The 16,199-nt window shown below is 43.5% G+C and overlaps 1 protein-coding gene across 1 annotated transcript; it reads left to right on the top strand.

The window, feature by feature from the left end:
- Nucleotides 1–85: 85 nt before the first annotated feature.
- ACADS (acyl-CoA dehydrogenase short chain) lies at nt 86–10,274 on the top strand. The gene is made up of 9 exons (XM_088477930.1): nt 86–447; nt 828–977; nt 2,828–2,939; nt 3,787–3,938; nt 7,632–7,802; nt 7,882–8,019; nt 8,351–8,446; nt 9,085–9,141; nt 9,884–10,274. Exons 1-9 carry the CDS (start codon nt 202–204, stop codon nt 10,031–10,033), a joined length of 1,272 nt encoding a protein of 423 aa, XP_088334056.1. The 5' UTR covers nt 86–201; the 3' UTR covers nt 10,034–10,274.
- The last annotated feature ends 5,925 nt before the right edge of the window (nt 10,275–16,199 follow it).

Raw genomic sequence — 16,199 nt, 5'->3', positions numbered from 1 at the left:
CGTAGTACGTACGCACGCCATGGGGCCTGGGCGGGCTCTGATCCCAAGTCACGTGTGTAAGTGTTTACAACTGGCACGTGATTACGTCAGGGGAGGAGCCTATACGTCAGTTGCGCTGGGCGGGCTGAAACCCTGTAGACAGCTGCCGTGACCGAGTGCCCTACACGCCCGGTGTGACTGTGAGGGGAAAGACGAGCAGCCATGTTACGCCGGGTGCTGAGTCGGAGGTGGCGGCTGCCCTGCACGGGTGATCTTCCAATGATCTCTGGACGGTGGCTGCTGCCCTGTGTCTCCCCAGCCCTCCGCTGCCTGCACACTGTGTACCAGAGTGCCGAGCTGCCAGATACCCACCGCATGCTGCGGGACACCTGCCGGGAGTACGCCGAGCGAGAGCTGCAGCCTCTGGCTGCGCAGCTGGACCGGGAGCACCGATACCCACGGGAGCAGGTGTGCTGCTGTTGGGCACCGCTCTGTTACCGACACACACATCAGCGCTCCTGCACCCAGGGCTTTCCAAACTCAGTCCTCACTACCACACAGACAGTTCATGTTTCCCAGGTCACCTGCTGTGGGGGGTTTGAACTTGTGTGGGGTCCTGAGGGCAGAATGAGAGAACCCCCTGCCCCAACCTACCGCCAGATCCCCTCTACACGTCTATGGAACTGTTATAAAGTTAACAAAAGCGAAAACCACTATTTTAATGTGTGGTTCTTCAGTTTTTAAGTGGCATCATGTGATAGGCATGCTGGAACTTGTAGTTCCACAACAGCTGAGGAACATCAGCACTTTAACATTTTACGAACTTTTCAATTCTCCCCCCTTCCTAGGTCCAGCAGATGGGACAGATGGGTCTGTTGGCAGTGGAAGTACCAGAGGAGCTGGGTGGTGCTGGCCTCGATTACTTGGCTTATTCGATTGCAATAGAAGAAATAAGTCGTGGATGTGCGTCCACTGGGGTTATCATGAGCGTCAACAATGTGAGAATAAATAGAGGCGAACAAATCTACATGTGATTTCAAAATCCTTTTTAAAATCACAAACAAATGATAGAAAATGTTGATAGCAGAATTTTAACAATAACTGTCTAGGATGGTAAAACACTGGGCAAATGTCTCTACCCCCAGATGATTATTATTACTTTTGGCCTTAACAAAGACCTCAAATAATTGTGTTTGGGCATATACTTTATAGTAGAATGTGCCATGTGTTCTGATTTTGTGTAAAGTATATCGAGCATTGTGGTGAATTTCAAACTGCTAAGGTGTTGTGCAAACAGCCCACAGACTACTGCAGAGCAATGTTATGAGACTGGTGACCTACCTATATACATGTCCCTCCTAGTGTATAAACTATGTTTCCTGGTCATTTGTAAAGCTGCAAAACAAATAGACAATTTCATTATGTGTGTAAAAATGGAAGGCTATTGTTAAGAAGGGCTGTTTGTTAGTATTCACCTTTTACAATGTCCATTTTGCAACCAATAACCTTATGGCTGGTTATGAATACTCTTCTCTTTAGTGCGATTCTGGGCAATGCTCATTACCCATCCCTTCCCAGCTCCACCCTACGCTTAAGCATTATTTTTGCCCTCTAGCCAACCCTATGAAGTCTTTAACACTTGGTGTTTTTTTTTTTTTTTTTTAGCACATCCCTGTGCGAATAAAGTCTTTAATAATTTATTTTATTATTGCATGTAGTTCCCTGCATCAGGATGGCAATATTTGGGATTTTGAAGACTTGTTGTACACTATCACTTTACACCTTGCTATCCTAATCAGTGTGTGTGTGAGGAGGGGTGATGGGAGTTTCAGGCAGTTATGCTTGGTACACACTATAAGATATATCGTTCTGACGGGGATCTGAATTGTGCAGGTCGTATAGTGTGTATGCCAGATTGTGTATACACGGCGTTTGTTCATCGCATTGTTTCATCTGCTGTGGTGGACAGTGTGATGAAAGACGCCATGCTGCTCAATTCAGCATGAAACAATACACCGCAGTGTGTGTACGGCCCTTGCGATGTATCTTTATAGTGTTCCGTCACTAGGTGTACTCCGATTTACACTAATGTATCTGTCATACAATTTTAAAATTAATTATGCCCAGTTTTGATGTCTTAGGCAGAAGCCTAGTCATTATAGAAAAAAAAAATTGGACTCCTGTCTGTGCAAATGTTTGAAAATTTCATCACAACTGCTTCTGCGCTTTGAATGCTGTTCTCATGCTTTCAGTGGCAATCATCCCCCATCCAACAGGTCCTCCTTTTGAACCCGAGTCATCTGACCTGAATCCAATATACTTTGATCAAGTTTGCTAATATTTGCCTTTACGCCAGATACATACTTGTGTGACCGGCAATCGTGCCGATGTTCAGGGACATCCTGGACATCGCATGAGTGTCGGTACACACTGCAGTGACTTTAATGAAGGACTGAACGATCGCTTGCCGCATGCAATATCGTCAGGTTTGATGTGCAGCACATCAAACCTGACGACGTCGCATGGGACCGCGGAAGTGCGCACTGCATACACACTGCACGATTCGTCCCGATTTGGCCAAACCAGCTTTAGAGAAGAATAACTACTTACCCTGGCCACAAAATAAAGATAGCAGTATCCTATATACTGCGGTGTATAAACGTAAGGTAGCATTGTATCTATAGATATGGCCTGCTCTGGTCCATGGTATTACTATGAGAGGATCTTATTGAAATATAATACTAAACACCTTACGTAGATAGATTCTTGTAAAAGTGAGTAAATGCATTAGAAAACTTGTGTAACATTTGTTACAGATGTGATCCCCATTTCTAAACATTTTCCTTAGTCTCTTTATTTAGGGCCAGCCCTAAAATATGCCTCTGAAGAACAGAAAAAGAAGTGGATTACACCATTTTGTAGTGGGGACAAGATTGGCTGCTTCGCACTCAGTGAACCAGGTTTGTGAGACATCCATTTTAAGCCTGTACAAATCTTTTGACATTTCTTTTTCTTCACAGCCATTCACTATTAAGGAGGAAGTTAGATAATCTTTAGAAGAAATAACATTCAGAAATCTTGTTTCAGCAGTAATGGTATTGGGGATTATACCATTTTGGTTTGTACTCCTACTCTGACAGTACAAGAACCAGTCATGAAGACGCCATTATATATTGTTTTGCCTTCAGTGACGGATGCCTTTATTTTTGAAAGTAAAAAGTTCCATCCCTTTTCCATGATTTATTTTCAAAGTTTCTATTAGCTAATCAGAGGAACCACTGTACAGTCTACCTATGGGCACGATTCTATTCAACGCGAAGTGAATAGCGGCGGGAATCAGCTCAATATTCATATGCGCTGTTAAGCCCGACTAGGATGTCGTCTCTCATGCCTCTGGGGATGCGAGCAGAAATCCGACAAAAGTCCAGGCGCGATGCTGTTTTCTGCCCTAAGTGTCGGGAAAACAGCACCTCTGCTTGGAAGTTTAGTTGGAGAATGCCTGTTCTCGCGCCTAAACACCCTGTTTAAGGCGTGAGAACGAGCCTTCCCTGACCAATCATCACGGTGGATTGAATAGTTCCGGGAGCTCATCCCCTGGTGCTATTCACTTTGCGTTTAATTGAATCGTGCCCTAAGACTCCAAAAATGTATGTTGGCAGCTGTATGGTGCCAGAGTTCACATCTAATATAGCCTGGTGATGTGATGACAGATGAGCTGTAATGTTTCAGATGCTGGAGTACATTTTTCAGTCACCATGGCGATCTGTTGTCCAGCCCTGGAGCTAAAATAATCGTTGTCATTCTCAGGTAATGGCAGCGATGCTGGGGCAGCCAGCACGGTGGCCAAGCTTGATGGTGAAAAGTGGGTCCTGAATGGAACAAAATCCTGGATTACAAATGCATGGGAAGCTTCTGCAGCAGTTGTCTTTGCTACCACAGACAAGGCGTTAAAACACAAGGTGAGGACATTTATTTTTTTAATAAGTACAAATTTTTTTTTTTTTAACAATTTACTAATTTGACTCTTAGTATGAGACTACTGTTACTGCTTTCCTTGTTTCAAATTATTGTAATGTATTAACAGACTTTAAAAACAACTTGTTTAGTGATTCAGCACAAGACTGGTATTGTAGCACTATAGAAACATAGTATTTGACGGCAGATAAGAACCACTTGGCCCATCTAGTCTGCTCCTTTTCATTATTCCTTTTGGCAACTTCAAACCTATTTGCTCCTTACGTCTCTTAAGGATATTCTTATGCCTATCCCAAACGTGTTTAAATTGTTCCACCGTTTTAGCTTCAACCACATCTGATGGGAGCCTACTCCACTTATCCACTACCCTTTCTGTGAAGTCATTTTTACTCAAATTTCCTCTGAGCCTACTTCCCTCCAGTTTCAGTGAATGTCTTAGTGTTCTTGTACATCTCTTCCTCTGAAGAATGCTTCCCTCCTGTACCTTGTTAAAACCCTCAATGTTCTGCCATGGCCAAAAGTTTTGAGAATGTGAAAACCAATACTTATGTCAGTTTGCTGCTTCAGTGTTTTTAGACCTTTTTATCAGATATTATGGTATACTGAAGTAAAATTACAAGCATTTCATAAGTGTCAAAGGCTTTTATTGACAATTACATTAAGTTTATGCAGAGAGTCAATATTTGCAGTGTTGATCCTTCTTTTTCAAGATTTTTGCAATTTGTCCTGGCATGCTGTCAATCAACTTCTGGGCCACATACTGACTGATGGCCGCCCATTCTTGCCTAATTCTTGCTTGGAGTTGTCAGAATTTGTGGGTTTTTGTTTTTACACCCGCCTCTTGAGGATTGACCACAAGTTCTCAATGGGATTAAGCTCTGGGGAGTTTCCAGGCTATGGACCCAAAATTTCAATGTTTTGTTCTCCGAGCTTCTTGGAGCCCCTTGCCATAAGGCAAAAGTGATAACGATCATGCTGGAAAGGCATTGTTCATCGCCAAACTGTTCTTGGATGGTTTGGAGAAGTTGCTCTTGGAGGATGTTTTGGTACCATTCTTTATTCATGGCTGTGTTCTTAGGCAAAATTGTGAGTGATTCCAATGCATTTGGCTGAGAAGCAACCCCACACATGAATGGTCTCAGGATGTTTTACTGTTGGCATGATACAGGACTGATAGAAGCGCTCACCGGGAGGCAATCGGGAAGCCGACTGCCTAAATACCGGCAGCCGGCTTCCCGACTGTCTTATCCCGGCAAGGGTGAAATGCCGGGCGTCTAGATGTAGACGCCCGCATTTCCCCGACGCCGGGAGACCGGCGCCCGGCATCACGATCGTAGTGATGCCGGGCGCCGCGAGCGGACAGCCGCGGGGGGGAGGGTTAGGTTTAGGGCTCCTGGGGGGGGACTTGGGGTTAGGCACCCCCCCCCCTCCCCCCCGGGAGGGTTAGGGTTAGGCTTGGGGGAGGGAGGGTTAGGCACCCCCCCGGGGGACTTGGGTTTAGGCAGCGGGGAAGGGGGTGGTTAGGGTTAGGCACTTGGGGGGGAAGTTAGGGTTAGGCACTCCTTAGGGGGGTTAGGTTAGTGGATACTTACCTATCCACGATCGGGATTTCCAGCGCTGTCGGGCTTCCGCTGCGTCGCACTCTGCTTCTGTCGGGCTGCCGCTGACGGGAATCGAACCACCGGCCTTGCGGCCGACGGTATTTCATACCAATTCCGCGCTCACCTTTCCTTCTCCGGACAAGCGTTTTTTACAGATGTCCCAAACAGTCTGAAAGGGGATTCACCAGAGAAAAAATCTTTACCCCAGTCCTGTACCTTTTGCAGAATATCAGTCTGTCCCTGATGTTTTTCCTGGATAGAAGTGGCTTCTTTGCTGCCCTTCTTGACACCAGGCTATCCTCCAAAAGTCTTCATCCTGTGTCATGCCAACAGTAAAGCATCCTGAGACCTTTTATGTGTGGGGTTACTTCTCAGCCAAGGCAGTGGGATCACTCACAATTTTGCCTAAGAACACAGCCATGAATAGAGAATAGTACCAAAACATCCTCCAAGAGCAAGTTCTCCCAACCATCCAAGAACAGTTTGGTGACGAGCAATGCCTTTTCCAGCATAATGGAGCACCTTGCCATAAAGCAAAAGTGATAATTAAGTGGCTCAGGGAACAAAACATTGAAATTATGGGTCCATGGCCAGGAAACTCCCAAACCTTTATCCCATTGAGAACTTGTGGTCAATCCTCAATAGGCGGGTGGACAAACAAAAGTCCACAAATGCTGACAAACTCCAAGCATTGATTAGGCAAGAATTGGGCGGCCGTCAGTCAGTATGTGGCCCAGATGTTGATTGACAGCATGCCAGGGCGAATTGCAGAGGTCTTGAAAACGAAGGGTGAACACTGCAAATATTAACTCTTTGCAGAAACTTAATGTAATTGTCAATAAAAGCCTTTGACACTTATGAAATGCTTGTAATTTTACTTCAGTATACCATAGTAACATCTGACAAAAAGGTCTAAAAACACTGAAGGAGCAAATGTTGAGAAAACCAATACTTGTGTCATTCTCAACTTTTGGTCATGGCTGTATTTGAAAGTTGCTATCATGTCCCCCCTTTTCCTTCTCTGTTCCAAACTATACATATTAAGATCGTTTAGTCTTTCCAGGTAAGTTCTGTGCTGTAAGCCACGCACTATTTTAGTTGCCCTTCTTTGTACCATCTCTAATGTGTCTATATACTTCTGGAGATATGGCCTCCAGAATTGAACACCGTTTTCTAGATGAGGCCGTACCAAAGACCTATATATACAGTGGCATTATGACTCCTTTTTTCCTGCTACTGATTCCTCTCCCTATGCAACCAAGCATCTGACTTTCCTTTCTCATTGCTTTGGTGCATGCATTGCTTACCTGCCTTTAAATCACCTGAAATAGTGACTCCTAGATCCCTTTCCTTCTCTGTATTTTCCATTATAATGTTCTTTATACTATATTTAGCCTTTAGGTTATTGAGACCCAAGTGCATTATTTTGCTTTTTTTTTTTTTTTTTATATTAAACTGTAGTTGCCATGTTCTTGCCCATTCCTCTAGTCTACCCAGATCATTTGTTCTACTCCTCCTGGTGTGTTTACTCTGTTGTATACTGTCCTTTTCAATATCATATCATTTGCTATATCACCAACATGGATATTAAAAAGCACTGGCCCAAGTACTGATCCCTGGGGTACTCCACTGGTAACCTTTTCCTCCTATGAATACAGTCCATTTACTACAACTCTGTTTCCTATCCTGCAACCAAGACGTATCTATTCAACAGTCATAGAATCCAATCCCAAGCTTACCCGTTTGTTTATCATTCTGCAATGTGGGACCATGTCAAAAGCCTTATTAAGCTACATCTACAGACCCCCTTGATCTATTACTTTTGTCACCCAGTCAAAACAGTCAATAAGATTTGTTTGGCATGATCTCCCCCGAGTAAATCCATGCTGTTTGGGATCCTGTAAATTGTTGGATTATCAAATGTCTTTATGGAGTATAGCTTCTGTTTTGTGAATATACTTAAAGAATTTCCCCTACAGAACCAAGAAATATGCACATTATTTCCGGAGGTCAAGTTGTATATACATGTCGCCTTTGACCTTGAGCACTACACTATTTTACATCTTAATTTTACAGGGTATTAGTGCTTTTTTGATTGAGATGCCATGGCCAGGTCTTTCACTTGGAAAGAAAGAAGACAAGCTGGGAATCCGGGCTTCCTCCACAGCAAACTTGATTTTTGAGGACTGCAGGATACCACGTGAGAATCTTTTGGGACAACCTGGAATGGGCTTCAAAATTGCTATGGTGACTTTTACACAGCAGTAGAGATGTGCCAATCAACATGTCTTTCTTTACCTTACTTTTTTGTTTTTTCTCCTTTCAGCAAACTTTAGACTCTGGAAGGATTGGAATTGCATCTCAGGCTCTCGGCATTGCTCAGGCTGCTCTGGACTGTGCTGTAGACTATGCACAGAAGAGAGTGGCCTTTGGTGCATCAATTATCAAATTGCAAGCTATCCAGGTGAGGAGACTCGAGCTGCATACACACTGTACGATCTGTACCACCAATGCCTTGAAAGATATATCTTTCAGGAAGTCATCCTGCCACATCTCTAAACAGGCAAAGTTGACAATATCGTGCAAGTTGGCCTGCATGTACGGACGATCATAGATATCGTTATCGTTCATGCGGGAACGCGCATCATTGGTCGTTCACTGCATAAAAATTAACTATACATCGTTGAATGTTATCGCTCCGAGATATCGTACTGTGTGTACGCACCATTACATAATGATGTGATCTATTAATTCATGTTACCTAGTTTTTCACCTTTTGTTCTTTCACTGTTCAGTTTAAGTTGGCAGACATGGCGCTAGCACTGGAGAGTGCCAGGCTTCTTACATGGAGAGCTGCAATGCTAAAGGATAACAAGAAACCTTATACTAAGGTAAGTACTGCTCTATTCTAATATCTTGTACTAGCTGCAATACCCAGCATTGCCTTATTATATTTATTGTCTTTTACTCTCCTGTGCATCACTGACACTGATTGGAGGAGTCAGCTTCTACCAACTGTCATGTCATTCCAAAGGGATGACAATTTTTTTTTTTTTTAGTTTTAATCAGCAGCTGATATTATATAACTAGCTGTTGCCAACATTTTTCATTTAAGGTGTTGGTCCTTGTCACAAGAGTGGCCTACGTGACCACTCATACCAATGTCAATGTGTTCTCTGGAGAATATCCTATTCAAGTGAACATGGACCCCAACCCTCCTTGTCCATTTACTGGCTGCTCGCATGGTGTCACACCTATCTCTTGCATTGATGATGTCAATAAATTTTGTTATTGCTCAGCTTTAACTTGACTGATCGAGATGACACAAAGTACAGGTTATTTCCATGAGTGTCCACTACAAAATGATGCAGTTTCCATGGAAATTGGTTCAGTACTTTTTGCACCAACTTGGAACAAGCAGATGGCATTCTTACAATATTAAATATTGATGTAGAACAGTACTTCGTATTGTCTTCACTCTGATTTTTTTTTCAAACTTCCTAATGTAAATATCTATTTGTTTTATTAGGAAGCTGCAATGGCAAAACTTGCAGCATCTGAGGCTGCTACACGGATTTCTCATCAGGTATCATCACTTAATTGTACACCCCCTGCCAAATACCCCCCTCCCCATCAAGTATTAAGGTGCCAGGTGCTGACATTTGACCTAAAGATAGAAAGCAGGAGTTTTGTCTTAAGGAATTTTTTGATGCAACAAAAAAATAAATTGCAAAGACTAAATGATCAGCCTGAGTTACCCAGCGATTGCTGCTACAGCTGTGCATGGGTCATGTGAAGAGTAATGCATTGATAGCAACAGCAGAGGCCATTGGCGTTGACTCCCTCTTCCTGCTTCAAATTCTAGTTGAGGCAATGCTATGTGTTTTTTGTCATTGTGTTGGCTTGTGCAGTAATTAAGAAAACATCATTGAGTGCCATATGCCCCCCTCCTGACTTAGTGCCCATTGTTTTGGTATAATATGAAATGCTGCTTATATAAGGTGGTAGCAATATTGGTGTAATATACGAGTGTTTAATCTAAAGTGCATTGTGGTCATTGTTAGGAATTTTATGCTATATCATCTCACACAACCTCCACTGAAGGGAGGCTCCTTCAGATACAGGTAACACTGTTCAACTGCATCTAACCAAGGAATATCTGTCACTACTGCTCTTTTAATAGACAGATATTGCTCTTAATGTAATTTGAATGGGCTGGATATTGCTGATTAGATATCTGTATTAATGAGCAAGTATATAGCTGTACCAAATAAAGTGGCTACATTGCTACTTCACATAGTGTTTGAAAGAAAGTATTTTGTTTTTAGGCCATACAGATTCTTGGTGGAATGGGATATGTGACAGAGATGCCTGCTGAACGTCATTATAGGGATGCAAGGATTACAGAAATCTATGAGGGTACCAGTGAAATCCAGCGACTGGTAATAGCAAACCAACTCCTTAAAGACTATGAATGATTGAAATACCAAAGCACAGCATTATTCCTCATAGCTGTTGCATCAAATGTAAGGCCTATTGACTTTTTCTTAGTTCTTAATCTTGTAACATTGAATGTATATCTATGCAGCTCACTGTTTTGAGTGAAAAAAATTGACATCATGAAATCCTATAAAAACCCAGAAGTATTAAGTTACTCCAGTATTATAGAACACTGATCAGCTCACAATGACAAATCTTAATAAAATATCTTTTTATATACCTACGTTTAGCAGATGTGTGGTATTGTGACAAGATCTAAGCCAACACGTTTAGTAGGAGAGGGGTTGTACACACTACTATAATAGTTCCTGTAGGTGGCACCATTCTTTCTTTCTCAGAAGGACTTGAACTTGCTCCTACATTTTGGGTGTAGGAGTACAGGGCTTCCGGTTTTGAAAAACTTGAATATCTCTAAGAAATCCTACTTGAAAACAACTTACAAGTTGCTGTCTATCAAGTGGAGTACTGTACATTTTCTTCACACAATACATCTATGGGTCTATGTTTACACTGGTCTGCAAAGGATTATTAAAGCACTAGACTTGTAATCACTTTGCAGTTATCGCAGATATGCACTATAGTGTGTAGTTTACCTGAAAATGAGCAATGGGGACTCACACAATGGGTGGGTCCCTGGGGAAATGCTTCACTTTAATAGTGCTCAATAGCAGCGGAGGAGCCAGCCCTTGGTGCCCTTCCTAGCAGCAGCAGCTGCGGGACCTGAGCCTCAGCTCTACAGGTACAAGCAGCTTCAGCGTATTGCACGGAGAGCGGCCCCAACACTCAGCTCTACAGGTACAAGCGGCTTCAGCATATTGCACAGAGGGTGGCCCTGGCACTCAGACATGAAGGCGTCTTAAGCACCCTGGCAGCATAGAAGGCTGGCACACCCAGCATGAAGGCAGCTCTGGCTTAATCAACTGCCTGTATTATGCCAGAGCCGCCTTCATGCAGTGTCTGCCAGCCTTCTATGATGCCAGGGTGCATGCAGTTTGTACCCAGCATAACAGTGAGATTATCAGACAACATAGGAGTGTGGATGGAGCAGGAAAGCTACTGTAGTTTATCTGTCCCACAATGGCCATATCTATGTAAACTGAACTACTGTGTCATCAAAGGTGGCTTCTGACTATCTTTGTGTTTTAGTGAGGGGGGGGGGGGGGGAGAGAATCTACCTTATTATGAGGTGCACCAGCAATCAAATTGTGCAGTTGCAAAGCAGATCGGTAATCAAGATAATCAGCTCAAAAGCTATAGGGGAGCCAGTTGTAACTGAGAAAACCCTGAAACACAGAGCAGCAGGAAAATGCACATGCATACAATAGTTTTTATTGACACCATATTTTATTTAAAGGGATTCAGGGGTCTATGCACTAATAATAATCATGGCAGTACCATGATTATCAGTCCAATTCGCAGGGGATATCTTAATTTTTAATGAAAATATCTCAACAAACGGTAACTAACAAGGACAGCGGTTGCGGTAACTGCTGTTCCTGCGAGTAGTATCCCCGGCAAATAGTGGTGTCTTTCACAGAAGTGAGAGACTTCCCCGGGGGAAGCTGACTGTGCATGTGCACAGCATCAGCTTCCAGGGACTGCAGAGGAAAGATCTCTCTCCTGCCCCTGGAGCCTCCATAGGATTACAGTAGTTTACAACATTAAAAGATGGTGCAAACTACTGTAGTGCAACCTCCAAAAAAACTTTGCTTTTGGAGTTTAGTACATAGGGGTCAGAACATAGTCCCCATTGACAATAATTAGCACTTTCCCAGAGTTTTCTGTGAAATCCCCTGCATTGTGCTATTAGTACATAGGACCAAAACACAAAATTATGCAGAAACTGCAGTTTCTGTATAATTTTATGTATCAACCAGCCCCATAGTCTCTCTCATAGGTGGCTGTTTTGGTCAGCCTCTTACATATGTACTGTGGAGGGTCCATCTTATAATCACTAGTTAAATTTGTAAGGTTTGACCCACAGAGCAGAAGCCTATTCCAGCACACTGTATAAATGTCCCAAAGAACCATGATTAGGTCAGGGAAAATGCACCCATAGCCGTTAGGAAAAGAGCGTGTGTATGGGAATCACCCCCAGAACTGCACCCACCTAAAGTTACTCAACACTGAACATAAGAATTAACTGCAGTGATCAATTTTACATGAGTAGAAGATGACTGCTTCAGGTCAGAGAATGCAGGAATGCACAGAGTAAAACAAAGTACTATAAGTGCTCAGTAAGTGGGAGAAAGGGAAGGCTAACACTGCAATCAGCCGATGTGGCAGGCGCATAGAGTGGGTAGTCTCACAGGACTCAGATAGTGTTCATAGTCAGCAGCTTGCCTCCTTTCTACCCCCAGTACTTACCCGCCCCTAAACCCCTCCTTACCGGCCAGTAGTGCCCCAGCTGCTATCTACCGTTATCCCCTCCCTACCCACCCCTATTCCCCTCCCAGTACTGTCCCAATTGCTATCTACACTTATCCCCCTCCCAACCTCCAGGTCTACCCCCAACTGTTACCTGCCCCCAGCACTGTCCCAACTGCTTTCTGCACTTACCTCCCTCCCTACAGGATCGGTATGAAATCGGTTCGAAGACCGGCAGCAGTGAAGATCCCAACTGCTGGAAAGGTAAGTATAAGTATAAACTAACCTTATAACTTGCCCATATGCAGTAGCTTTAAGTACTAGAACACTGGAAGAGCTTCAAATAAGAGCAAGCAAAATTTCTATTTTAGTGTAATGCTGCCCATCCCCTAGGCGATTAAACCTAGCGATTGAGTAATAACGACCGTCGTTATCGCTCAATCGCTTGGTAATCGCCCACAAATCGTGCAGTTTAATGTCTAATATGACCAGCGATGTGCGTGCACGCTGGTCGTGTTGGACATCTATAATCGGGCAAACAAGCTGGTCAGCCTGACAATAACACCAGGTTCAGCATGTTACCAGATGATTGACAAGCCTGCACTGAACGACTGCTCGTTCATTATAGGCCAGAGGTTCCCAAATTCCGCCATTACAGTCCATGTTTTAGGGATATCCAAGCTTGAGTCCAGATGGTTAAATCAAATGGATTGAGGTACTAATTAAGTCACCTGTGCTCAAGCATGGATATCCCTAAAACGTGGACTGCAATGGCAGACTTTGGGAACCTCTGGTATAGGCACATCACAATGTTGTAATCGTGCTGTCGTTTCTATGTCATGTAGTGGATGGGCAGCATTACACAATATATTTCACAAGAGTGAATACAAAAAAAAGCTATCCAGCTACAATGAGCACACTAACAGTCCAGGTTTTAAGCAGGACCATACTTGTGCACACGTGACTTAAATCAAAATAACTGAAATACTAATTAACAGTCTCTGCTCAAGAATGGATATGACTAAAACCAGGATTGTTAAGCTGGCAACACACCGATTTTTTTTTTTCCCGATCTGGGCGATTACGACACATCAGGTTAAAAAAAAAAGAAATAAATTACCAAATCTTGAGTCCCCACTGACTAGCACGATGCGATCTGCCGTGCTGTAGGGCAGATCTGACTATCTAGACTCAAATGCACTGTGAAAAAGTCTGGCTACAGGAGATCGGGTGAAGATTGGACAGCATATCGTGTGCAGAGCTGCCGGGAGAGTTTCAAGGGAAATCGGACACAACGTCAGAACGTGAGTATAGTCCGTATGTGTGTGGCCAGCTTTAGTGTGGCTTGAGGACAGAGGTTGGGAATCACTGAGCTATATAACCTGTAAAAATATAAAATTTTTACTTGCAACTCCAAAGTTTTAAAAATGACCACACACACAAGTAAACACATCCTCAAAAGTAAAAATGTTGGAAAATAATGGAGACTAAACAAAACAGAAAATGTTTTATCTCAAGCCCCCACCATTCACAGTATTAAATACTGTCTTTATGCAGCAGTTACTGTCTATTGAATAGATGAGACTGGTCTTTGCCTACCTACATCTACACTTCTCATTACAATTTAGTTAGTTAATAGAAGGTATACAGCTGTACTAATTATAATTTGGCTTTTATTTTAAAATATTTTTTTACAAAGTGTTAAAAGTTTGACTAATTTGTTTTTGGTTAGAACAAAAAATGTAAACTACCATGTTAATGATCTAGCCCCTCTGGACTTACTGCAAATTCAGACTCTTTCCACATCCCTTAATACTCACCCACACACAATCCTGCAGCTTTATTTACCAGCCAAACTACTCATGCCCCTAATCCCTGCAAATATTGTAATATTTGTCCTCTTCCAGAGGATATAGTGTAATGGGCAAAGTAAGCTTTGAGCCAATATTGCACCTGGGGAAAAAAAAAAAAAATCACTCGAGGCAAACACAGCAAATTCACTCTGAATTAAATCACCCCCTTTTCTAACTGGCTTAAATAAATAGTAAAGAGTCGATGTACATATTTTATGATTGTACCTAACTTCAATGAAGGTTTTCATAAACTTGGTAATAAAAAGGAGTTATGGTAAAACTCTTTATGAAGCCCATAGGTTCCACAGGGAGACAGTGGGGTGTAGGTGGTACATTGAGGACCGGACACCAATAGCAAAGCTTTTTCTATCCCAGAATGCTCCAGTTCTTCCCCCTATACACCGCCCACAGCCAGGAGGCAACTCCGTTTTGATAACAAGCTCCAAGGCAGGAGCAGGATAGGAGAGAAGGAAGACTGGTACACAGAAGAATTACACAAAGAGAAGGAAACAAGTGATCAAGAGAAGAAACCCATATAAGTCAGGGGAGATGGCCTGTGGACCCTATGGACTTTGAAGAAAGTTAACAAGGGTAAGTTTTACCACGACTCTCCTTTTCTTCTTTAGGGTCCATAGGGCTCCACAGGGAGACAGTTGGGATGTCCTAAAGCAGTTGTTCAAGGGCAGAGATGCTCCTGTGCTGAGAGGAGAACCCGGTGCCCGAAGGAAGCATCTTGAGAGGCAAATGTATCAGAGGCATAGAACCTAACAAAGGTGTGGACAGAAGACCAGGTGGCCACCTTGCATAGTTCGGCAGACGCGCCACGGTGAGCGACCCACAGAGCAAGTAGAATGAGTAGATACTGTAGCCAGGACAGGAAGGCCAGTCTGTGTGTAAGCCTGTGAGATATGCAAAGCCATCTGGCCAGAATCACTGTTTGTTAGCTGGCCATCCCTTCTTGTGGAATCCATATAGGACAAAGGGAGTCCAATTTCCTGATGGAACTACTACCATCCACGTGGATCTTCAAAGCACGGACCACATCCAAAGAGGCCTCACCTGCCGAGAGGTATGGTGATTGAATGCCGGAACCACAATTTCCTCATTAAGGTGGAAACAAGAGACCACCTTGGGAAGGAAGCCAGGGCAGTTTCAAAGAACAGCCCTGTCCAGATGAAAAATTAGAAATGGGGAGCAACAGGAATGTGCCCCTAAATCTGGCTACAGGCAGATGCTATAGCCAGAAGAAAACAAAAACTTTGCAGTGAGCCATTTGACAGCTACTGAATCTAGGGGTTCACATGGAGGTTCCTGAAGTACGTGGAGAACCACCGACAAACCCCACCGAGCCACAGCAGGGGAAAAAAAGGGAGGTTGTATACGTAGAACACTGTGCAGGAAGGTGTGAACATCCGTTAGAGGAGCAATTCTGCACTGGAACCAGATGGACAGAGTAAATACATGCACCTTCAGAGAGGCTAGGTGGAGTCCAAGATCCAATCCAGCCTGAAGAAAGGCAAGTATTCTAGAAACCTTTAAAAACATGAGGGTCATATTTCCATTGGTGTGCCCCTAGAAACTATGTATGCTATACCCAGTAATCCAGGCAGAGGCCAGTTTACAAGCTCTGATCATGGTCTGGACCACAAAGCTAGAAAATCTCTTAGACCTTAGGAGGGATGTCTCAAGAGGCAAGCCGTTAAAGACAGGCGGGCCAGGTCCGGATGTAAACAGCGACCCTGAGACAACAGGTCTGGTCATAGAGGAAGTTGAAGAGGAATGTCTATGGAGAGGCTTTGAAGGTCAGAGTACCAATGGGGTCTGGGCCAAGCCGGAGCCACCAACAGAATTTCCGAGGAAGAAGGGATATTAGAGGGAAGAGGTATGCCAAATGGAAGGTCCACCTCACAGATAATGAGTCAAC

Source organism: Taudactylus pleione, unplaced genomic scaffold, assembly GCF_031769625.1.
Source record: "Taudactylus pleione unplaced genomic scaffold, aTauple2 ptg000205l, whole genome shotgun sequence".
NCBI classification, from domain to species: Eukaryota; Metazoa; Chordata; class Amphibia; order Anura; family Myobatrachidae; genus Taudactylus; species Taudactylus pleione.
The sequence above is the reverse complement of the archived record's forward strand: the minus strand, read 5'-3'. Positions and strand labels throughout refer to the sequence as shown.

What these genes read in the sequence shown, in the direction of transcription:
- ACADS (XM_088477930.1), top strand. Translation starts at nt 202, where the DNA reads ATGTTACGCCGGGTGCTGAGTCGGAGGTGGCGGCTGCCCTGCACGGGT. An exon ending in TTATCATGAGCGTCAACAAT is followed by an intron (nt 978 to 2,827) that starts GTGAGAATAAAT and finishes CATTTTCCTTAG; the next exon opens with TCTCTTTATTTAGGGCCAGC. An exon ending in TGGGCTTCAAAATTGCTATG is followed by an intron (nt 7,803 to 7,881) that starts GTGACTTTTACA and finishes TTCTCCTTTCAG; the next exon opens with CAAACTTTAGACTCTGGAAG.